At 38.5% G+C, this 24,169-nt stretch overlaps 4 protein-coding genes across 5 annotated transcripts; 1 reads left to right on the plus strand and 3 right to left on the minus strand.

The window, feature by feature from the left end:
• On the plus strand, positions 1 to 1,657 carry LOC103402138 (protein BYPASS1-LIKE-like). Its single transcript, XM_008340877.4, has one exon. The coding sequence runs from the start codon at positions 179 to 181 to the stop codon at positions 1,370 to 1,372; it is 1,194 nt and encodes a 397-aa protein (XP_008339099.1). The 5' UTR covers positions 1 to 178; the 3' UTR covers positions 1,373 to 1,657.
• A 2,494-nt stretch (positions 1,658 to 4,151) lies between these two features.
• Positions 4,152 to 5,864, minus strand: LOC103402137 (uncharacterized). Its single transcript, XM_008340876.4, has 2 exons — positions 5,596 to 5,864; positions 4,152 to 5,502 (listed from the first exon to the last, which is right to left on the minus strand). The coding sequence occupies exons 1-2, from the start codon at positions 5,741 to 5,743 to the stop codon at positions 4,277 to 4,279; spliced, it is 1,374 nt and encodes a 457-aa protein (XP_008339098.1). The 5' UTR covers positions 5,744 to 5,864; the 3' UTR covers positions 4,152 to 4,276.
• Positions 5,865 to 7,368: 1,504 nt separating this feature from the next.
• Positions 7,369 to 9,213, minus strand: LOC103402136 (early nodulin-like protein 18). Its single transcript, XM_008340875.4, has 4 exons — positions 8,938 to 9,213; positions 8,733 to 8,848; positions 8,132 to 8,548; positions 7,369 to 7,563 (listed from the first exon to the last, which is right to left on the minus strand). Exons 1-4 carry the CDS (start codon positions 9,065 to 9,067, stop codon positions 7,495 to 7,497), a joined length of 732 nt encoding a protein of 243 aa, XP_008339097.1. The 5' UTR covers positions 9,068 to 9,213; the 3' UTR covers positions 7,369 to 7,494.
• Positions 9,214 to 15,221: 6,008 nt separating this feature from the next.
• LOC103402131 (G-box-binding factor 4-like) lies at positions 15,222 to 19,680 on the minus strand. Of its 2 annotated transcripts, XM_008340871.4 has the most exons (4): positions 18,731 to 19,680; positions 18,543 to 18,614; positions 17,204 to 17,233; positions 15,222 to 15,739 (listed from the first exon to the last, which is right to left on the minus strand). In XM_008340871.4, the coding sequence occupies exons 1-4, from the start codon at positions 19,469 to 19,471 to the stop codon at positions 15,659 to 15,661; spliced, it is 924 nt and encodes a 307-aa protein (XP_008339093.2). In that variant the 5' UTR covers positions 19,472 to 19,680; the 3' UTR covers positions 15,222 to 15,658. The 2 variants fall into 2 exon arrangements, with proteins under 2 accessions (XP_008339093.2, XP_070678236.1); XM_070822135.1 differs by lacking the exon at positions 18,543 to 18,614 and having other exon boundaries at positions 18,731 to 19,651.
• Positions 19,681 to 24,169: the final 4,489 nt, after the last annotated feature.

The raw sequence follows: 24,169 nt of genomic DNA on the forward strand, positions 1-24,169 counted from the left end.
ACCCCCATCCCTTCCCCTCCATAAAACGCAGACTCTCTCCTCTCTCTCTCATCCCAACACACTCCTCTTTCTCTCTCTACATGTTTATAATCCTATCGAATTTGAATTGAATTTGGATTGGATTGGATTGGGTTGGATTGGGTTGGGTTGGGTTGGATTGGATTGGACTGTGAGAGAAATGCCAGCGACGGAATACTCGTCAGCTGGTTCCAATCAAGTCGGAAGGTCAATCTTCAGCCTCAGACGCGATCAGTTGAATTCAATGGAAAGTCACGGCCTTTCAGGTGGCAGCGGTAGTGGCGGATTGGACCTCGATTCCTTCCAAACCCACGTCGCCGATTGCTTCCACAACCTCTCCTCCTCCTCCCACGACGTCCTCTCCCTCCCATGGCTCCGAGACCTCCTCGAATCCTTCATCCGCATACACCAGGAGTTCAAAACCCTCCTCATCCTCTCGTCTACCAAAACCCACATCTCCAAACCCACCGTCGACCGCTACATCTCCGACTATTTCGAGCGCCACGTCAAGGCCCTCGACGTCTGCAACGCCATCCGCGACGGAATGGAGCAGATGCGCCAGTGGCTCAAGCTGCTCGACATCGTCCTCGTCGCGCTAGACCGGGACAGGACGCTCGGCGAGGGCCAATTTCGCCGGGCGAAGAAGGCCCTCGTCGACCTAGCCATCGCAATGCTCGACGACAAGGACTCCTCCAACACCACCGTAGCCCACCGGAACCGCTCCTTCGGCCGAAACAACAACACAAAGGATCATCAGCACCAGCAGCACCGGTCGCTCGGCCACTTCCGATCTCTGTCCTGGAGCGTCTCGAGGTCGTGGTCGGCCGCGAGGCAGCTCCAAGCAATCGGGAACAATCTATACGCCCCGAGGCCCAATGAAATTTTGGCCTCCAGTGGGCTGGCCCCGGCGGTTTTCACAATCAATTCGGTTTTGCTGTTCGTAATGTGGGCTCTGGTGGCGGCGATACCCTGCCAGGACAGGGGATTGCAGGTGCATTTCAACGTGCCGAGGAGCTTCGCATGGGCGGGGCCAATGCTGTCTCTGCACGAGCGGATTATGGACGAGTCGAAGCGGCGAGACAGGAGGAATGCCTGCGCATTGTTGAAGGAGATTCATCAGATCGAATGGTGCTCTCGGGTGATTGGCGATCTGGCTGACTCCGCGCACTTCCCGCTTGCGGAGGAGAAGGAGAGGGAGGTGAGGCAGAGAGTGCAGGAACTGTCGAGCCTCTGCCAGGGGATTAAGGAGGGATTAGATCCTCTGGAACGGCAGGTCAGGGAGGTGTTCCATGGAATTGTAAAAAGCCGAACGGAGGGGTTGGACTCGTTCGGAAGAATGAATAACCCCGAATGATCATCGAAATCAATTGCCAATTGAAGAAGAAGATTTTGGCGCCAATAAAAATTGGGTAAGGAGGAGATATGACTTTTTTTTTCATTGTATTTAGTCATCACTCAATGGATCAGCAAATCACCATATATATTGTGTATAGAAATTAGGATTATGCAAATGGACCGGCTTCCGTGGAGGTCCTTTTTTTTCTTCTACTTCTTCCCCTTTAGTTTGTGTTGTTGCTGATTTAATTTGCCTTTGTGTAATGGAATTCCTCAGCATGCTTCTGGCTGCTGCTCTTTCTCATTTTTGGTTCAATTGTTACATCAATTTTTCTTTTCTTCTCTGCTACTTGGTGATCGTGAGATGCGAATTGGGAATTTGAATTTGTTTGTGTGTGTGTGTGTTCGTGAGAGAGAGATATTGGAGGGTTTGTAGGATGAATTTCTCAGCTCATCGATTTGAGCAGTATTCTAATCTGATCTCGAACTACGGGGAGGGGAATTCCAACATAGGAACTGCTTGTAATGAACTTGACTTTTAGAGTAAGCAAGCGAAATCATTTGTTTCTCCTCTTTTGGGTTGAGTGTCTGTGTCTTATTGTCCACGTTCTCCACTACAGTGTCGGAAAATGACTCGCTCGCTCGCTCGCTCTTTTATCAAGCAAATTATGCAATGCGGAGAAACCAAATCATCAAAGATTCCGAATTTAGTCTCTTTGCAGCACTTGTGTATAAGGATTACAACCCTTTCTTTTTCTTCAAAATTGGATTATAATTAGGTAGTTATATTTTGATTGGTCAATGCTTAAGAGAATAGACAGAACAAATAAAACAAATCGGCTGTTCGGTTGTCGTTGGAATTTTCTGCTTGCATTATTTGAATGTGCAGCTTTAAGCACAGATCGAAGCTCCAACTTTCCCCATATGATAACGATTGCTGTCGTTTCTGCTGACTTCCATATGCAGTTAGGTTAGGCTTATTGTATTGCTGACTATTTTGGTGAAGCTGAGATTGATTGATTGGTGTTATTCATGCATATCTTCCCACTTTTTCTTGCAGGAATTTGACTATTATTCGGTCATGTGAAGACGTCCGTGAATTTCATCCGTTCTGTGAATTTCGTTTGGTTGACTTTGTAGGGTTTGATTTATTCATTCCCTTGGCTGAGTTCCAATTCTTGCCAAGACAATTCCATCGCTTTTGGCGTCATGGTTTCCCTTCCAAAGTTACTGAAGATGCTTCTTGTTTCACCAGCAAAATCCCGTTGCTACTACAGTCCTGAGCATATATATGTTATACTTAACCGAATTCTCTGAGTCGTCTGCTCTATGAACCTTGCCTCCTTTTGGTATACCACGAAAATACTAGGTTTCCTACCGATGCTACTTGGTGTACAGGGTTCTACTTGATCGCCACCTACGGATGTAATCACTGAGAGCAGTCTAGCGAAATGCCAGCTTTAATACATTGAAGCAGTCCCATCCTGTAGCAGTTCGCAAGGATAGCAGGTACTACTCATAACCGGCACTGCATGTTGTTATCAATCGCCTGTACACGTGGGAGCATTTCCTAACCATTAATGCATCAACGGTCAGGATTCGCTCACGCGTGAGTGGGCGACTGAACATAATTTGACTTTGCACGAGATACGCATAACTAATCGTGTGCATCGAATTAAGCCGATTAAAATCGGTCTTGTGAAGATTTCCTCTAGCTATTATTTAGATAAAAATAGATTTTCGGGCAATCCGTCACCGTCTTATCCTGAAGTCGAAGGGGGAGGAATGATAATGCAGTTGGTAGCCTGTAAACATCAGGCGACGGCAGAGTGCATACCTACCTCGTCGAAATGAGAGGCTGCCAGAGGAGAGGAGTTGACCCTAATTTTCCAAATTCCGAATTTGTAAAAAGGGTAGCCATCTGTGAGCTGTTGCTAAATGTAGGGTTTAAACGCTAAAAGCTAGTTTTTGTCTTTTGTATTGATTTGATGGAGTTCATATGGCATGTATTTGGAAGGTGGGTTTATGAATTTATGGTGTTTTGGACATGCATCCCTTCTTGGGTTCCTTGTTAGCTGTTGAGCCATAAATGCCAATAGCCAGCTCTTGTGCCTTTAATTGGTTGCCACTAACAACTAAGGACATCTTCAATGTACTAAAAATTTAATCTGGACTTAAATCTTATAAGATAGCGGTATCTGTATACTTCTTTTTACTTTTCACACACTCCCTATAAGTTTTTATCCTTTGATATCTTCAATTCATGCAATTCGATGGTTGCAAATTGAGAAGTGTGTGGAATGTAAATAAAGGTGTGTGGATAGTATTACTTATCTTATATTTGAGTCTGAGTTTGAATCTGTCTCATGCATCAAAGACTTGAAACTTATATACAAGTTCTCACTTTAAACGGGATAAAATGTTATTCAACTAAGAAAAATCACATTGCAGTTTTGATTCCGAATATGTATAAAGTATAATGCACATATTGTTTTCTCTTCTAATACGTAGACTCAAATTTTAAAACTCAAACCCACCGATCGTTTTGGACAAAAATGTAATAACATAACATAGGTGGGGTTTATTCAATCATCACTTTGTGGAATTGTAAAAGCTTTCATGAAATTTCTGTATGAGATGTCATGATTAGATTTTTGTGAATAACAAATTTAATACGAATTTATTAATGTGTTTATTTAATTACGATTGCGGTATATAATGTCATACCATTTTAATATTCAAATCGTCCTTCATAGAAGTTGATCTTTTAATTTTTCATTTATAAGTGGGGAAAAAAATAACACTACTAAACCATATAACTTTCAACTTTCAAAGATTTTTTTTTTTTAACAAACGATATTATCTGATGGAAAGAAATATGTGCTTAGAATATCATTGGACATGGAGACACACAGATTAGAAGCTATCTTTTTCTAGTTCTAATCCTGTTGATTGCTAGCATCACCAGGGACACAATAAGTGCTGAACCTGCGATTATAAAAGGAGAGCACAGCAGATTGGACTTTTCCATACCATCCTTCTTCTCTTGATCATCACTTGATTTCTTATCATCCACATCACTTTGTTCCTCCATTTCGGAAGATTCATCCTCATCCTTCTCTTTGATGTGTTCTTCGTTCTTCGCTATTTCTTGAACTCCGCTTCCCTGACCTTCTTTGATGGATTCGTGCTTTGGTAGCTGAACTGCATCCCCTTCTCTACGAATTCCATCCGCATTCTTTTCGCGTTGAACTTGCGCTTCTTGTTGTGTAGCTGTTGTATCTTCTGTTTGTTTTGATGATTCGCTGCTCTCTTGTCTGCTTCGAACGTGTTCCTCAATCCCTGCCTTAGGCGCTTCCAATTTTTGGAGCTCAGAAGAGTTTTCTTTTGCTGTGTCATGCATAGCAGTTACCTGATTTTCTTGTGAAGGCTTGTTAACTTCACGTGTTACTTCAGCATTTTCTCTCTTCGTAACTCTATTCGCTACAGTTTGATCTGTTTCGAATTCCTTTCTTCCAACTTTCTCTTTCAGAATTACATCAGCTTCTTCTACCTTTGCAACTTTTGACTCTTCATTGTTTTCGGAAACAGATTTTGTTCTGTGTTGCATACTTTGAGCCTTTGAATCTTTAGCTTCTTCCTTAACTGTGCTTCCTCTCGTGTCCTTTCCGATGACTCCATCAGCTACAACTTCTTTCTTGGAGCCATCTTCATCAACCCCTTTCGCATCAGTTCGACGATTTTCTTCTACTTTCGTTTTCTCGGTCTCACCAATTTCCCCCTCAATTTTTCCCCTAAAACCATATTTTACAGGGACTTCTTCAGCTGCGGAAGGCTGTTTTAGCTGCTGTTTCCCTGTATCCGCTTCATCTTCCTTCACTTCCTCGATCCCAACCCCGCGAATTCCTTTCACTGATTTTGGCATGACGATCGTGAGACTTGATTCGTGTACATTAAACTTGGCCTTGATTCGATCCAAAACCACTCCATCCGGAATTCGAAAGACTTTTCTGAAACCCCTTATCTCCACCTCTTTCTTGTACATTATCCATCCTGACATCACCTTCTCTTGAACTGGCTTCTCCCCACTGATGCCAATCTGCGTCCCATCTTCATTTATGTCAATATACACACGCTCTCTTCTATAACCTGCATTTATCCAAAAATTAGTTTCGTAAACAAAAACACACACGCAAATACTACGCGAGCACAGATTAATAAGATAAATGAAAAGGTACCGACCTTTAAGATGGCCGGTGAGGATGAACATGCTTTCGGTTTCCTTAGACACGAAAAGAGGACCGGATCTGTCCTTGGCAATCTGAAAGTTGGCAGAGGAGACATGATCTTCTACGGTATGGGTGATCTTGAGTCCTAATTCTAGATCCATTGGCGGTTTTTCGCGTTAGAAATCAATTTCGGAAACTCTCAAATCTTAGTTAATAAAAAGGGGTAGGAGAATGTGGCTATTGAATGGATGAGGGGCATGTTAATAGAGCAAATAAAACATAATAAAAATGGTTTGTTAGGGTGAGCAGATGAACAAAGCAAGCACATATTCATTGCTTGTTGTTAAGGGCGGCTGCGACAGTTTAAATCCCTTGCTTTCCGTTTTATTGTTGTTTGCCTCGGCGGGAAGCCAACGGTTGCTTTTTATGCCAAAACATGCAACTGCCAAGATAGCCCTTGGGCCTTAATCAAATTTGGGGTTATTCTTGAAGCTTGATAAATATCAAATTTAATTAATTGTTGACAAGATGATATTTAATTTTAAACTACTCACAAGAGGAGTCTTTCGCCCCGCACGCTCACAACACGTGGTTGTTCGGTCAAGACTCATCGAGTGAGTGGAGAGATTTTTTCAAGTGTTGGAAACTTAAGCGATACTCCACATGTCCTAATACAAGCAGAGGAAAAGATATATCTTTTAGTGTCCCTCAATTTATATTATGACACGTGAAGTACCTATTTAAATACCGAAAATTTTGAAAAATTTCTCCATTGAGTAAAAATAAAGAAGGGTGAGTGAAACTAGTAGGGGTGGGTGGGAGCCTGAATATAGGGGGCAGGCCTGGCTTGAATATTTTTTTTCTTTGGTCGTAAGATGGGTGGCAAGGTCGGTCGTAGAGTTCCGTTAAACTACATGGATGGAGTCAAACAAATGAAAGTGAACACCGTTTTGGCCAACTAACGTATTATTTACTAACAGACAATACTTGAGTTGGAAAAGATTTCAAGTTTGAACCCTAACTCCCTCTGTTTTTGATAAAAAAGAAAGGGGGTGTGCTATCTACACACCAATTTTTACCTCCCACACACCTTTTTTAATTTCCGACTGTCAGATCAAGTGAATGGAAAATTTATCGACATTCTTCATATTGCAATTTGTTTGCTAAGAAAAATGACTCTTTTTTTTCATGTTCTGTAGTAGTATGCAGATACTATCTATGCCCACCAGCTCCACTCATCCAGCCACATATCCACATAGGGTGGTTCAGATTGTAAACTTGAAATTTATTTGGAAAATGGATCACAGGTCATGAGAGAGTTATTCAAATGGTGTAAAACATGATTAATTTAATCAGTTGTGCCTTTGTGTTTGTGAGGGATCCAAAGTCCTCAATTGATCTGGGATAACTTTGCTCAAACTGGTCATTGCTCTTGTGACTTTTGAAATTTAAAATAAAATTCCTCCAAAAATAAAAGTGGAGAAAGGAGCATGATAAAAAATGGGGATAAAAAAAGAGAGAAATTAGCGATTGATTGCATGCCAAGAACTAAAGCAGCAAAAGTGGTAATGAATTCCAAAGTAGGGACTCTAATCTAAGAGCATCATTACGATAGATTTTCAGTGGTCCGAAAAAACGGTTTGATACACTGTGTTATAATAAAAATAGTTGGATACTTAAACAAAAACTTTCCAACCTTTTGTATTACGACACTTAATGTACCGGACCGTGTTTTCGACAGATTGATAAAAAATTCCAATCATTACAAGGTGTATAATCATCACTCTTAAAAAAGCAGGTGCTTTAGACTCATCAAACCATCATTACAATACTCTAATCAAAGATTAAACTAGCTACCTCAGAATTCAATTGACTATTTTACAAAGTACATACCATCTCTCTCTCTCTCTCTTTACATCATCAGGAAAACCACATAAAATAGAGCCAATTCCATTTGAGCAGAAAATAACCCCACCAACACCTGCAACCCGCAATCCAAAAGAAACCCAATCAACCTCCCATCAAAATTTAAAGTAAAAAATGTAAAGAAAATTGCATTCACACAACATTTTCATCATACAAAAGCTACATACACATACAATTTCATGTATATAATAATATGTCTGGGAAGAGAGATTTTCTTAAGTCACCAATTTACCATATATCAATAGTTTATTAAACAAATTGTTCACTTTTGGAACAATTAAGAATCGTTTATTAAACAATAACCCCACTAAGATGAAATATTAGTTGCATTGCATCAGAGAATCCCTCGACATTTAGGCGTACTTCCCTGGTGGTAACCATTATCTTATGTGCTAAACTTCTTTTAATTTTTAAAGAAAAATGAAGAAATGAGCACAAGTTAATGGTTCAGTCCATGAAGTCAAAAACTACAAACCTACTGATACATAGTAGAAATTTGACTCTTTGACATGTAACCGAAAACTAATTTTGTCAACGGCGACAAAGGTTACACCGCTTAAGTATTCAACTTAAAATCAACTGACAATTAGTAGACGTGGAAGACGCAGTGGTATTATTATTACCTGTCTCTGGTGGCCAGAGGTTGGTACAGGGTGTATTGTAGCAGAATCCACTTCACCAGTAGGCAGAGGAACAGCAGGATTACTATTAATAAATGGGATTCCGCCTCCACCGCCGCCTTTATCCGTCACTGAAGAACTTACGCTTGGTTGTGGACTGGGAGATAAGGCCACTTGGCGAGGATGGAATGGCCATGGGAATACTGGAGAAGATGCTCCTCCACCACCAGGTTTCGGAGTTGGGGCCGCCGTTGGAGGAAGCTCCGGAGAGATTGGTGAACTTGAACTTGAACTTGAACTTTTCGGCGGCGGTGCGGAGGAGGAGACTGTAATGGCCAGCTTTTGGGTGTTTTGGCATGTTTTGAGCAGAGAGGCATTGTTGAAGGCAAAGTAGAAGAAACCAGTGCGTGATGGGTGCCACTTTGCAATGTAAAAACAAGAATTTCAGTCAGAAAGCTCAAATCTTTGAGAAAATCATGACTTACCCAAATGATAATTTACTTGTTTTGAAGCTAATTTATTGAAAACCCAAGTTTAAACACAGATTTTGTTCAGCTAATTCTCAAGCCAGTTTAGAGAGAGAGAGATATATATATATATATACCGTGAAGGAGGTGGAGTCAGGTTTGGTAAGTAGGGTGGCTTGAGTGAAATTGCAGAGATCGAAAGCCCTTTGGTTCTGGAAAATGTAGAGGCTGTACTGATACTTGTGCTTGAAAACTGAAAATGTTCAAGAAAATATTGAATCAAAAACAAAGAAAATAAAGTAGTTGAATTTGTTTGGTTTTTGACAAATACAAACTACTTACTGACGGAGTCTCCCACATGAACAGTTGGGTTTTTCCACTCTGAAACTCCATCAACTAGTATTGTGGTGGAGTGAGAATGCTGGAAGAGGAAAGAGAGCAAGCTCAGGAAGACGAGCATGGAGAACTTCATTGAGAGCTTCTCTTTTAAAATTTTCTGTCACCCCAATGTATAAAGATGGTTTATTATTCAGATTAGTCAGAGGCTTCAGTCCCTTGTACCCATGCCTTTTATCTATGTGCCTCTGGCCAATCGCAGAGTTAGGAAATTTTCAAGGTGAGTTAGGTTGAAGATTTAAATTTTTATAAACAAAGAAATTTGATATTGTATTTTTCAGAGTGTTAGCTGGTTTAAGAAAATTTTCCCAAGATAAGTCAAGGATTTTCGTTATTAAACAAATATATGTTAAAATTCAAACAAATCCAAACTTGTATATGTACAAGAAGTGATGAGAAAAATGATGTAAGAAAAAAAGAGGATTAGTAAACTGTATTATATAATTTTATATGATTTGAGAAAATTTGGATTAGTGACTAAATATATAGTGTGTCACATTTGAAAATCAACAAAAATTATATGTAAAATTTTATATTTCACCAAAAGCTATCTGGGCTATAACCCATGGTAGCCCATAACATGGCTCCGCTAGTGCTATATGTACTGTAGCGATCGATTTCAATAATATAATGTTATGTGAATAAATTTTTAAATATGTGTTTACATCGTTGGATGTCATAACAATAGAATATTCGTGTCATAAAAGTTATCCTTTCTTGTAATCTCATGTATTTTAATTTTCTCATATGCTATCAAATTATTAGCATAAAATATTTGGACAGCGGCATTTGTATTTTAACTTTCTTACATATAATTACCGTATTATTATAAAATGTAGGCCTAATCAGATAAATGGTCCCCGTGGTCATAAGGTATTCAGATGATAGCCCATGTGGTAAAAAAATTCGGATTTAAACCCCTGTGGCCTAAATCTGTTAGGATTTATGCCCTTATGTTAAATAATGCTGATGTGGCTGCCACATATATGCCACGTGGCTACCAAATGTCTGCCACGTGGCAAAAATAATAATTTTTACTTTTTTTTTAAAAAAAAACCTGAATTTTTAACCCATATCTGCAAGAAGAAGAAGAAGAAGAAGGAAAAGGGAGAGGGAGGAGGGTCGCGTGGGGAGAGGGCTCCGGCGAGAAGAAGAAGAAGAAGAAGAAGAAGAAGAAGAAGAAGAAGAAGAAGAAGAAGAAGAAGAAGAAGAAGAAGAAAGGAGAGGGAGGAGGGTCGCGCGGGGAGAGGGCTCCGGCGGGGGAGTTAAAATTATTATTTTTGCCACGTGGCAGACATTTGGCAGCCACGTGGCATATATGTGGCAGCCACGTCAACATTATTTAACAGAAGGGCATAAATCCTAACAAACTTAGACCACAGGGGTTTAAATCCTAACAGACTTAGACCACAGGGGTTTAAATCCGAATTTTTTTACCACAGGGGCTATCATCCGAATACCTTATGACCACGAGAACCATTTATCCGATTAGGCCTAAAATGTAATCTGAAAAAGTGTAGATTCATTATTCGAGGCCAATGACAAAGAAAGGAGGGTTTTGAAGGAGGTAGGTTCTCAGCCTTTCCACTTCCCGTACCTTCATGTACCCTTTTGTTTGTTTATGTGGTTACAGTTAAACCATGTCAACCTTTTATATTATTATTTTATTTTATTTTATTATTTTTATAAAAAAATTATAAAATATTAACGTGACTTAACCGTGATCATATAAAATAGAAAGACACAAGAAGTGGAAGAGAAGAGAATCTACCTCAGGTTTTGAAAGATGTGAAAAAGAAAAAAAAATGTTAATAGGAGGAGAGTGGCATGGAGACTGTAAAATGTCAGTAGTACTTTGCTTTTCCGTGAGACGAGTTTGAATGGATGACAGACATAAATATGGGAGATTGTGTACGGTCTTATTTATCACAGTTATACGTTCTTTTTATTTATCACAGTAAAAAGTTGAATCATTTTGTTGGTAAAAACATTACCCTTTTAAAGAATAAAGATTTTAAGAGAAATAAAAAGAGGTTTTTGAAACTGCCATTTAGTTTCAATTTACTCCTTGAAATTAGTTTTGTTTCATTTTACCTCATGAAACTAACATTTTCAACTATTTTGATCTCACTCCACCCTATCCGGTTAAAAAGTTACTAAATTCAAAGGCATTTAAGACAGTTTGTTTTTTACACATCTGTTTACCTTCAACCTAACACTAAACAAATCTCAATTCCATTTTTAATAACTGCAATTCAAACCCATGATGTTTTGGGCCCTTATTAAAATAAATCATTTAATCCATGGAAAAATTCCGTGCAACAAAATTATTATATCAACCAAAATAAGGGTTATATATATTTAGAGTCTTTTCACTTGCAAAGCATCCATTTATTGGCTCGAAATTTGCACTTGAAAAATACTCATTACAACATAAATGAAACATGATCAGCTTATTTCAAGATCAGTCTAGTTCAATTAATAAGCCTATTAAACAGAGGGAAGAGTTATCAAACTCGAGACTCAACTACGAGCTAGTGCCTCAATGGTAAAGGATGGATTGCGAGACTTCCTTCAAACTAAAAACTACGAGCTAGGGGGAGGCTGAAATGCTTCTGTGAGTCTTTCCGGCTCCTGGAAAGAGTGAATAAATGTGGTTTGCCACCAGTTGTCCCCCTTTTATTAAAAAAAAAAACAAATCAAACTCGAGACTCATAAGTGAAAATCTAATATCCTATCTTTCAGAATATTGGATTACATGCAAATAAAAGAGGATTTTTTAAAAAAAAAAACAAAGAAAAGAAAGAGAAGTGAAGGGATCTTTTGGGTGGCACTCTGATTGTAGATGATGGGGATTATTATTCTAAAATGATTAGGTCTTTGATTATCAACCTGCAGTCTCTATTTTCAACCCAAATAAACTAATGCATTGGGAGGTGGAGGACTGCAAATCACTTCCTTTTAGGCCTTATTTATTATAATTTCTCAATTTAATCCATAAAAATGTAATCAGGCTCTTACTTTGATGCCTTAAATAAAATAGTGGGAAGGGAATAAGATCTTCAAAGTCTATCTCTTTCTCCTGTTCCTTCACCCATAATATTTGCTTCAAGCACATTGAGTTTTCCTTCTTCCCTTCATACATGCATCGACTTTTTTTCTGGTCAGATAATGCAACTGCATGGAAAGAATGGAAGTGGCGAGGAGGGAGAGAGAGCAGAGACCAAACCTGGCCGGCATCATATGCAGCAAAAAAGCAACCTTAAATTTGATTTGTATTTGTCGATGAGGTCAGTGGGCCTATTCTATTTGAGGACTTTAGCCAAAGAACAGAAAGCTACAAAAGCACTCGCCACGGAAATAGAAGACAAACACAAAGGCAATAAGGACTTTGAAAGGATGAAATGGGGGAGTCGGATTCTCTCTCCTCTTTAATATTGAACTCGAAAATGAACATATTTTTATGTCAAATTGTGAATTCAGGTCATACAATTAAGTTATTTGTCACAGAAAATCTGTAGCATTTTTCAGTGAACATTTTTAAGAGTACGAAAGTTTGGTGAATTTTCAGAATTTTCAAGTTAGTAATTCTTCCGTCGAATCTATATTTTGTCACTTAAAATTAGTGAAAGAGAAAAGAAAGCAAAGGATATAAAAATAGATCGTCACACTCGAAGTTTGATTCTAATAGAGATGGGCAAGCTCTGAACTGGGCATTTGACACAGTACATACAACAGCCACGATTGTTTTGGTTTAGTTTTTGTCTTCTGTTTCGTCTGGAAATTCAAATTTATTAGAACAGAATCAGCAAAAACAAGAGAAGTTTTTCAGTGTATTTGAAACACGAACTAGTACACCAAAGGACATTGAAAAAATATATTCTCTCCCTCCACTTATATTATGATATGTAATGTACTAACTAGTGTGCTTGATACATAAAGAAAAAGAAAAAAAAACTGTTCTAAATAGAGTTGGAGTGGAGCATCACCGTTGCTAGTTGCTACTGAAAGTTAAACAGATCAAAATAATTAGGTGTTTCGGGTAAAAGGAATTTAAGTTGGCACAAGTCATAGTTTGTATTGATGAATTTATTAATTCCGACCTAATTAATTTCGTCTCGTGACATTTTTGTGACAATACGAACTCATTATTTCACTCACGGGACTGAGGTGAGCCCTACATTTTGTCTGTGCATTGTGTTTGATAGGTCGTGAACCATCACGGGACGGCTGAGTGGTTACAGACAAATTCCAGGCTCGTATACCATAAGACACGATCTGGGAGAGGCTGAAATGTCTTTGTGTCTTTCTAGCTTTGGAAAAGGTGGACAGTGGACTGACGTGGTAAAGCCACTGCTGATCCCCTTCTTTTTGGAAAAAAAAAAAAAAAGGTTTGATGGGTCGTGAATTCCTCTCCTCTCAATTGGCTGCTTCTCATTCGATACTTCTTTTCTTGCTCTCTTCTTAATCGGCGGCTTCTCTCATTGAGTTGTTGAGTTGAATTCATGTGTGCACACATGGACCAGGGACTCTTCATAAGTCGGGAAAGAACGACAACGTCACACTCGCCACCCTTTGTTCATATAAGTGAATTTGATTTCCGTCCAAGATTCAACTTGCGCGAACGAGAGTGGCCTAATTGACACAAAATAATACCACCATTATGGTGTGTTCAAGGACGGAGCTAGTGTATGCCTAGGGAGGTGGATGCCCCTATTCATTTAAAAAAATGTATGGTTGAGTTCCAATTCTCAATAACCAACCCTAATTAAATTACACTCAAAAAATTGGTAGGCAACTAAACTAGTCTACCGTTTTGGATCCAAATGCCCTACATGATGACAATTTAATTAACAATTAATTTAATTGTGCCTCCCCGTTTTTCTAACCTTAGGTCGTTAATCCACACAAAACTTATCCCACCACATACGGCAAAGCAATTCCAGTCCTCAACTTCTCTAGATTTTTCCTCCCCTTTCATTCAACCAAAACTCAATTGAATTTGGAGTGTTATAGATAGTTGGAGTTCGAGTAATCAATTATCAAAATTCAACACAAGAATTTTACTCCACAAGGTATTTTATACGACTTTACTTCTTAATTTGTTTTTGGCATTTCAATTTAGAATTTAGCTTTCTAATTTAGAGATCAATGGATGAATGATAACATGATTATTTTTATATAAAGATATTTAATGGTATTGGTAATGATTTGTTATGCAACGCTTTCAAAACATGAAAACGATTCGAGAAATGTAATATGTTATACGAAAAACTTTATGGATTAATATATTAGTGTTTTGTTCATTAAATTCTTGAGATTTTTAATTGTAACTTTGTTGTTTGAGGATGTCCCCGCTTATACAAATCTCTGGCCTTGTCCCTGGGTGTGTTTATGTCATGCAAGTTGCCCTCGTGTTGCTCATGTCCGCGTATTTGTTTTGTTGTTGCACACCGGTTTTAGGTTTAGTCTCTCAGCAAGTTGCCCTTGGTTTAATTCTACCCTCCTAATACCATTCAGAACTTCCTTCTCTGAGATTTGTGATGTATTTCTTCAAAAAACAAATAAATAAAAAATCTTGTTTCTTAGTTTGAATTAAGTCTTTCTTAGTTCACTTTTAAACTTCCAATTGCTTTCTTTGCTCGACAACTTAACAAGCGCGCAACATATTAAGTGGTGCGGTTTCACACACTAACTGAGCCATCTTCAATCATATGATCTGATTTAGAAGTACTAAAAACTTGGCGCTAATCCACGGGTTGATTAAACATTTTCAATACCCTACGGGTTCAAATAAAATTTCCCAGTGAAAAAAATCTTGGGCAAATCAATGCATGACTTGCATTACATAATTTATTAGTCGAACGTGTGTTCAAGAATTCAAGAGAAATCTAGCGAATGAATGTGATTCACTTAAAAAGGCAATGTTGATGTATGTAGAGGTAATCCTGTCTCTGTAGGTCAACAAAAAGTAAACCATAAAATGAACTAATGAACAAGGATATTTCCGCTATCGTTTCTCCTCAAAAAACATGAACAAGATATTAATCAACTTACATAGATGAGACGCTAAATCAGTACTACTAAATAACTAATCAATTTCTAATTTTACTTCTAAAATTCTGAATTACAACAGCAATACATTCTTTGAAAAGGAAATATCGTCTCCAAGTAAACAGAAATACAAGCATACGACCATAAAAAAGAATCGATATTCGCTAGCAAGAAACTGAAATGCAAGGTCACCTTTATATAAACATAGAGCTAGAGATCAATCTTCATATACTCCCGGAAAGGTGTTATACGCCATCTAAACATAATAAACTAATTCTCAATCCCGACCTCTACTTCACCCTCAAATCAATAATCGTGGGAAAAGAGGCTATCATCACCTCTTAACTACATACATAACAATGCTCTCTCTACCTCTATCTCCCTCGTTGACGCTATCATTTTCTTCTTAAGGAATGACCTTCGTGACTTGGATTGCAATCTCTCTCAAAAAGACAAACCACGAACCACGCTAGCTCTTTAAGACTGATAATATCATCAGGTGGAATTTATCGAATTCAGACAATCAAATTGCAAGTCGAATATTTTCATACTTTTTCCTCCTAGGTCTTGAAGCAATGTTGGTTTCCACGTCACAAATCAACCATATACATTCTTACCACTGCAATGAGCAAACTCTTCGGAGCACACGAGGTGGTCTTCGCTTCTCCACAACCGGAATGACGTTTTCCATTAGCTGCAAAAAAAATACACAAGGTCAACTGCATAATAGCCAACGACTATTACAACCACTATGTCCCTCATCTTCTGGATAAATATTTCTATTTGTTTGCTCGTCTAATTACTTACCACATCCAAATATACATGAAAGTACATAGTAAGACTTCCATCGAAACCATTATGTGTTACTATAACATACTGATTGTCTTGACTACTCCAAGTTTAAATGGTCCAGAGGACCATGAGCCATATAATTCTTGACTACTACAAACCCAAAGGTCAAATTATCTAGAGAACCACAACCATTTACTTTTGGGGAGTGAAATGTTCCTTTACGCAATCATATTTATCATGGTGAAACTTCCTTATTGTCTTCTCTCGTGGATGTAGGCAAAGACGCAACCATGCATATTGTTTGTATGTTGTTCCGTCAAGCATGAAAAGGGTCTCGAACTATTTCAACTATCTCACAGCAGCTTCCCCATAAAAATCTATCCCCTCATAGGTTGGCGATATGCTTGGCTAAGGTAAAGTGCTAGGTAATAAGTACACTAAAAATAGTTCCAATTGATATGCTCAAATTTAAGTTAACAAAGGGTATGCTATTTATCGAAAGTAAAAACAAAACACAATTGTAAAGATTGGTGTAAGCAAAAATTCTCAGTTATAAAAAGTTATATACATCAAAATAAGTTTTTCAATTTTTGAAAATTTTATATGCATCGAAATAAATGACCAACCTTTCACAATGCATTCACGCTATGTCTGTTTGCCTGAATAATACACTGCCTACTAGATAGTGCCTTCATTGTACTCTTATTCATAAGACTCTGCTTTTGAATTATCATGATTTAAATTAATTATTTGTTTCTGTTGGTTTACTGGGAGGAGGGTGTTGCTAGATGTTCTTGTAGAATGCTAAACAATTTATAATAACAGAAAAACTGCATATTACAAAAAACATAACTAGAGGTTAAGTTTTTTTATTTTGGGATTAACAGATGATTCTATACAGATTATATTATATAGCTTGGCAAGAAATGCAAAAATTATAAGAGTCGCAGATTTGTGTTGAAAAACCACATCAACTGCATTAATATTTCAAGATAAACCAAGGCCTCCACCAGAGAAACAATAAAAAAGTTCATATCTAAGATCTAAACATTATGCCACATCTATGGCTGCAAGGTATAATTCAACAAGAAGAGTCATTAGAGTAGGCTTCTAGTTTTCTTTACCTCTTCTGGCATAAGTTACAAAATAATGGCAACATTTTATTTGGGGTGCACTGGAGAAAAAAGTTGTAATGTTTTCCTTGTGATTTTCTATACTATCTGCCTCATATTGTATTTTTCACTTTATCAAATTTGTTGCTTCTTATCCTAAAAGAAGATCACCATGAGCCAAAGACCATGTTCTTAATAAAATCCAATCCCTTGCGTCATCAATTAACTACATGCACCGAGAATGAAATGAGTACCTGCTTAAGTCTTGCCTGAGTCCTATCCGCCTGCAATAAAAATATATTGTTACAAAATGGAATACGAAATAAATGTTAAGGCAACAAAGGAGAGCAAATTAAACAGAGACACCTCCCTGTTTGGTGGCATGTTTAGATGTTTACTATAGTTAGTCAGTTATTTTGAGCTTGGAAATCTATTTGGCCTGGCTGGTTAGGCCTCTAGCTCTGTTTGTTGTACTTTGGGGACTGCTTTGTTGTCTGTTATTAATAAATTTCCTTCTCTCAGAAGAAAAACAGGTAAAATGCGAACATCCAGTTACAAGGTCTACACATCAACTTGAAAAACCAAAATATCAAAATCAGATAACTTAAAAGGAATGATATAGCTCCCACACATACTCATGAACCCAGGCATCATGCACAAATACAAGAAATCCAAACCCATTCCTCATTTCAAACCATAGGCAGTCCGAAATATAGGCAATTGAACCAACAAGCCAAGTAGTAAATGTTATAATGGATTGAGATAATTGTTTAATATTTCATAAGTTATGATGGATTGAACTCATTCATAAAACTTGAACTCATGTTATAACGGACTGAACATGTTAAATGACGTCGTCAAGTACTTAAAAGTCTTCAATCATTTATCCCTACACTTTGCAAAACAAAATATTAAAGTATATACTTCAGTGGTTTTGTATGCATGTATTCATATACATTATATGAATATGTACATATATACATAAGATTTTTATAAACATATTTCTAACTCATAATCCTTACTGAAGCCTTTTATTCATGAAGCTTGGTCATGAAACATTACTTTGGCTTGGGTTAACTATCAGGCTAACTAACCAAGCGAAGCCCGGCAGCTCTCTTCACTTACAACTCTTCTGACAAATGATAGCTAAGTCTTCAATGGGCCGAAATAGGGCAGAGTAGCTATATTTGCTTAAAGTATGACTACATACTGCTTTAAATACGATAGAAGTGGAATTTCATCACAACAGATGAACACGGTTGTCGACAAGTCAAATCAAATTGGAAATCTTTTGGAGTCACGTACTTGTAATTGACAAAACGTCTGCAACCTCAGAAAATGAGACAGATAAATGGGAAACTAGTTTTGTAGCAAAGTTTAACTTAAGTAACTGTCGTAACTATCCTGAATACTGATTGTGACTGAAACACAACGAACTTTGTCCCCAAACTCTAATGCTACTAAAGTAAGGAACTTATAAAGCATTCAGTTCTGCAAATGATCACACACTCTTCTACTACCATTTCGCAGTGGGAAAACGCATTTCTCACCCAAATCAGTAGCCAACAACAGTCCAAAGCGCAATTCGGTTACCTGTTCTTTCAAAAGCTGCTCGTTTTCCTCCTCTAACCTGACCGCCAATGACTCCAATTCAACTTGGTAAGCCTAAAATCCAAAAAAAACAAAAAAAAAACAAAAAAACAAAAACACAATCACAAAAGTACAAAATAAGTCATGAGAAAACAAACAAAAACCATTTGATCAAAAACCCAATTCCACACCTGCTTTCTCTCTCTGGACCTGGCCGCGGATTCCCGGTTCTTGATCATTCTTTTCTGTCTCTGCTGCGCCGCCTTATCCATCGGCTCCATAACGGCGCGCCCTCTCTTCCCCCTCCCCACCCCACCTCCACTCCCAGCAGGGTCCGCCCCATTTCCAAACCCAACTATCGACCCTTCGACCTTATCAATCGACCCGAACGGGCTGAGCGGGATCTGATCGAAGGAAAACACTCCGCTGCTCAATCTCTCCATCTCCGGCGGTGGCGCAAGCGGAAAATCCTTAATGTCGTTCTCTTCCACGGCCCCGGCCCGAGCCAAAAAGTCCTCCAGTGTCATCATCTCATCCGGAACCTCCGCTTTACACTCCTTCCGACTCTCGCCGGACACAATTTCCCGCCAAACTTCGTCGACGGTCTTGGGCGGCGGCGCTGATGATCCATTAACATCTGCAGCGGCGTCGAGTAGGGTTATTTGGGTGTCGAGGAGGGTGGCGTCCGTCATGGAGGTGGGGTCGTAGAGGAGGCCGTCCGCGGTCATGGAGCCGATTGGAAGCGAGGGCGTCGTGTTAACGATGCTGTTCTGGTAGTTGCTTAGGGTTTGGGGGTGCGCAGAGGAGGAAGACGGGTGTGGTGTGGTGGTGGTGGGCTTGGGCTTTGTAGCGGAGGAGAAACTGGAAGGGCGTCGGGAGAGATCCGAGTTTTGTGATCTCGACGACGACGACATTAGCTTCGACGAAGCCATCTCTTCCGTCGCCGATTTCTCAGGCACCTGGGACTCTGTCCACTCTCTTTCGCTCACTAGATTTGGAATTTTTAGGGTTCTGATTTGGTTTTTTTTTTTTGTTGGGATCAGACCCCCGAACCGCAGCACAGAGAGGAGCAGCCTTTTCAACGAGCGAAGCGAAGCAGTTTCCACTTTCCGGAACCTGTTTTTTTTTTAATTTTTTGAATATTTTGATGGGACCAATTATCTAGTACAATCCATGGTACCGAGATTATGATTGCATGGTTTGTGGGTCCCGATAGGACTTACGTGGGCCCCACGGAATGGCGCAATCGGAGTGGGGGTGTAGGGGATATGTGTGTGGCCGCGTAGTAGAGCAAGTTTAGCCGGATGCCGGTTTTGAACGAGGCGTCCCTTGGGTATGTTTGTGGACTCGGCTACAGTGTCTTCACGGACGGCTGGGACGGCTGTGATGAAAGGTTGTGTGCTGTCGTGAGCAGATTAGTGAGTTGGGCTTGATGATTGTGCACTGATATATTATGGTTTTTTTTTCCTTCCTAAAAAGGTTATTTTATTAAACACTAAACACAAACTTACAAGCAAACCAAAGATGGGCCTAAAACAAACAAAAATTGGCCTAAAACGAAATTAAAAACACAAAAAGAGCCCATAAACGGTAAGGCCCAAAAATAAAACACAACAGCCGAAACCAGAAGCTTCCACTGCATTCTCCATTGTACTAGTCAATCCATCTAATTCCCTAAAACGAAATTAAAAACACAAAAAGAGCCCATAAACGGTAAGGCCCAAAAATAAAACACAACAGCCGAAACCAGAAGCTTCCACTGCATTCTCCATTGTACTAGTCAATCCATCTAATTCCTTGTCCACCGCCGAGTATCGCCTCATCAGACGCCACCTCCAACCTAATTTGCTACCTGAGCACAACCATAAACTAGGGATAGTCGGCAACTAAGAGATAGAAGCCAACTACCATTATGAAGTTCGTGGAAACCCATGAGCGACACTTCTAGAATCGGCAGACAACAAAAAAGAAAGTGGTGGTGTTGAAAGCACCCGAACTCTACACACGATCTCAACAGGATATTGACATGGCTGAAGATCGGACCAAGGAAAAGTCAGGAAGAGGTATACCCATAGGATTGAGGAATTGGACAGATCGGAATAAAAATTTGGGAGAAACAACATCATAGGCAAGGATACTAGAAGGAAAAGAAAGAAAGGCGGACACAGCAATCGACCCTGGTCGAATCTACGATCGATGCCATCAAATTTTCTTAAGTTTGAAGGCCTCACACAAATAGTGAGGAAAACTCTCAGCTTGGAGAGAAAAGCTCTCAACTAGGAGAGAAAAGTTTTATAACCTGGAAAGGTTTACTTATTAAGTTTTACACATATTATGTTATGCACATGTTTATTAAAATTTACAAATAGAGAAAATATAAAATGGTTGTTAAAAATTTATTTTAGGGTAAATTACACTTTTCACCTAAGTTTTGGATGCAATTGCAATCACATACATCTTTAAAATATATTATACATAAGTTATTATTTCATTTCAATTTCATATACCCGTTAAAATTTCCGTCAATTGTTCTGTTATATGCCTATGTGTCCATTGCAGGTCACACAAATTTTTGCTACACGAATAACAAAAAAATCATAATTATAAAATTATGGTGTCGTCTTCTTCCCCGATTAAAATTCTAGGTCTCGTCTTCTTCCTCAAACCACTACCCCCGCATCCATTTAATTTTGGCCGCTCTATGCCCAAGTTCAAAGAATTTTCACACTCCTCCTTCTCTCTCATCCTACCTCTCTAAAACTCAAGCGCACCACCCCTCTCTTTCTTTCTATGCACTTCTATGACTTCCAACAATGGCCTTTCACTTCGTGACGCTGATTTCGCAAATCCTTCACTGCTCCAGCAATGGCCATTCCCTCGCCAACTAGCCTCTTCGCAACAGACTCTTCCTCGTCAGTTTTGTCTGCTTATAAGGTAAATCGAAACCGACCCTCAAGAAATTTGGAGCCGCCTAAAAAGGAAACAACAAGTCTTGACCAAATACACTATCGAAGCCTCCCTCTCAACTTCTGACTTTTGTCCTATAGTGATCGAACAGTCGAGTTCGTCCCTTCTTCTGAGTTCTTACAGAAGCTATGGGTTATTCTTGGTCGGTGCAGATCTGGGTTCTTACAGTTTGATGGGGTGCGATGGATTTCTGTGGTTTAAACCACTTTTCAATCTTTGCTTCAATTCTTTGAAGTTCATAGATTTTCAAGCATTTTAGGGTGTTTTGGGTTTGCAGATGGGTAGGTTGCAATGGATTTTCTGTTTTAGTGCTGAATGTTAGCAAGGTGGAGACTTGGGATGAGAACAGCGCAAATCAAAGGGGAGGGAGAATAAAGATAAGGCACTGGAGGAAATTATTTTTTAAATACTTTTTAAGAAATCTTTTTTTTTTTTGTATATTCCATGTTGTCACCATATTATTGGAGCAATTGGTCCCACTTATATGCCAGGTCAGCAAAAAAAGTGGCCACGACATCACTTGACGAAAAATTTAATGGATTGATTAACGGTTGTATAAAATTGAAATGAAATAATAAGTAATGTATAAGATTAAAATGTTTTAAAGATGTTGTATAAGGTTACAATTGACCACAAAACTAAGAGTGTAAAATGTAACTTACGCTTTATTTTGTTTAAGAGAACAACATGAAAGAGAAAATAAGAGTAGCTGATATGGTTACGTGGTCATGAGGTTTTTGTCACATCCCCGCCTGGGAGTCGGAACCACCTATAGTGGTTTGACTTGGAAACTAGCATACTTGATGAGCTATAGGTTCAGCCGTACATGCCATAATAGGTGATCCGGCTGACATATTACTTTCATTGATTTACTTCACCTAGTTTACTTAATTCATTATGTTGAGATATTTGGCATGGCGTACATGTGGATTTGACTATTTCAAGTGTGGTTTCGATATAGATAAATATTCTATTTTCTGGGAAATTATACAGGTTTTACGGTGGTTCTAATAGACGGTACCTAATGTAGTACCATCTCTTTGGTATTGTATAATTAGTATTTGTCCTACTGGACTGCACTTAGGCTACCTTATGTGTGTTTACACTTAAATCTCATCACTCACACCTATTTATTCGTCTAGTGTAAATTAGTTAGCTTGGTTTCTATTTACTCACATTTTTATATCTTTATCACTTCTGCACTGCGCACATGGCTACGTCACTCTCACGTGACGGCCAGCATGCCTTGATTTAGGTCGGGGTGTGTCAATTTTGAACAAAAAAAAAAGTAAAATTTATTTGTATTTAATTTGCTATGTTGCCCATAATGTTTATTTTAGTTATTTTCTTCATTTGTGTTGGCTGGATTAAATTGGTCTTTTCACGCTCTTTTGATTAAAGGTTAATAAGTAGTTTGGATACTCATCGAGCGTGACGTACTCATTGATCTGTGGGCTAAAGAAGGAGACGGATTTGCATGACACGAGTATCTTGTCACATGGCATCCCGTACCAATAATACATAAATATATGTTAGTTGTTTTCCATATATTTTTGTGTTATTGGTACGAGACGTCACCATGATGGTGAACCTGTGCCATATTGTTACTCTCCTGGAAGAGAGAAGTTTAACTTCTATTTTTAGATTGGGAGGGGTCAATAAAGCAAATTTGAAACAGTGTAATTAGGATCTTCTTTTTCTTTCTACGCCAGTGGCCCATTTACTATTTGGTAATTGACATTGGAGGAATTAAGTTGAGGAGAAATTGAATTAACAAGGAATTAGAATTTGATGGAGTCAGAATCAGATTGTTTAAGTTTTGTTATAAAGTGCATTCAAGCATGTTTCCTCCATTTAATTGTTAAATGCATGCATTATGTTGCTTAATGAACTTAGTTTCCAAAAAAAAAAAAAAAAAAATTCCTTCATTTGTGTTTTTCCCATGTTAGAAAGAAGTCTTCCTTAAGAGCATCTCCAAAGGAATTGTCAAACTCTAAATGTCAAATTATTTTTTATGGCTGACCTGACAATTTGACGTTAAATAAGACCATTCTTCTCCACCCAATATATCAAAAATTATATTATTTATTATGTAAAATTAAAAATGGAAAAGCAATCATAATGATACTATATAGTTTTAAAGCAGGCCATGTTAACTATTATAAGGCCCCAAAATATGATCTGAATTTGACAAAATTCATCTCCAACCGAAGGCTGGACTAAAAATTAGTGGAGCTCACCAGGCTGCATGGACAAAGGGCTATCTGGCTGGCCAAGGTTAGCCTGGTACCGTCATGCCTCGACCCGCGAATAAAGACTATTCACAAGCTATGATGTATATTAGCTATAGAAATAAATTCTACAACCAAGATATGGTGGAAAATAAAATTAAAATTATTTGGAACTGATTACACAATACATCGTGTAACAAAATCTTACATAAAATTTATCAAATATGCAGCAGAATAATTATGGTGGACAAATTAATTCACAACAAAAAGTACCAACAAACTAATAATTAAATTGTAACAATTCTTTCGAATGCATGAAATATATGCAAATGAGATGGATGAATGTACTCACTCCCTTCTAATCCCATCAACACATACCTAAGGCACCCAAACCTGCACGTCCCATACCATACTTATACCACTTGACTTCGA

This window comes from Malus domestica, chromosome 05, assembly GCF_042453785.1.
Source record: "Malus domestica chromosome 05, GDT2T_hap1".
NCBI classification, from domain to species: domain Eukaryota; kingdom Viridiplantae; phylum Streptophyta; class Magnoliopsida; order Rosales; family Rosaceae; genus Malus; species Malus domestica.

What these genes read in the sequence shown, in the direction of transcription:
- LOC103402138 (XM_008340877.4), top strand. Translation starts at nt 179, where the DNA reads ATGCCAGCGACGGAATACTCGTCAGCTGGTTCCAATCAAGTCGGAAGG.
- LOC103402137 (XM_008340876.4), bottom strand. Translation starts at nt 5,743, where the DNA reads ATGGATCTAGAATTAGGACTCAAGATCACCCATACCGTAGAAGATCAT. An exon ending in CCTCACCGGCCATCTTAAAG is followed by an intron (nt 5,503 to 5,595) that starts GTCGGTACCTTT and finishes GGATAAATGCAG; the next exon opens with GTTATAGAAGAGAGCGTGTG.
- LOC103402136 (XM_008340875.4), bottom strand. Translation starts at nt 9,067, where the DNA reads ATGAAGTTCTCCATGCTCGTCTTCCTGAGCTTGCTCTCTTTCCTCTTC. An exon ending in TCATGTGGGAGACTCCGTCA is followed by an intron (nt 8,849 to 8,937) that starts GTAAGTAGTTTG and finishes GAACATTTTCAG; the next exon opens with TTTTCAAGCACAAGTATCAG. An exon ending in CCTCTGGCCACCAGAGACAG is followed by an intron (nt 7,564 to 8,131) that starts GTAATAATAATA and finishes TGCGGGTTGCAG; the next exon opens with GTGTTGGTGGGGTTATTTTC.
- LOC103402131 (XM_008340871.4), bottom strand. Translation starts at nt 19,471, where the DNA reads ATGGCTTCGTCGAAGCTAATGTCGTCGTCGTCGAGATCACAAAACTCG. An exon ending in AGCAGCTTTTGAAAGAACAG is followed by an intron (nt 17,234 to 18,542) that starts GTAACCGAATTG and finishes TTTTTATTGCAG; the next exon opens with GCGGATAGGACTCAGGCAAG. An exon ending in CTCAGGCAAGACTTAAGCAG is followed by an intron (nt 15,740 to 17,203) that starts GTACTCATTTCA and finishes TTTTTTTTGCAG; the next exon opens with CTAATGGAAAACGTCATTCC.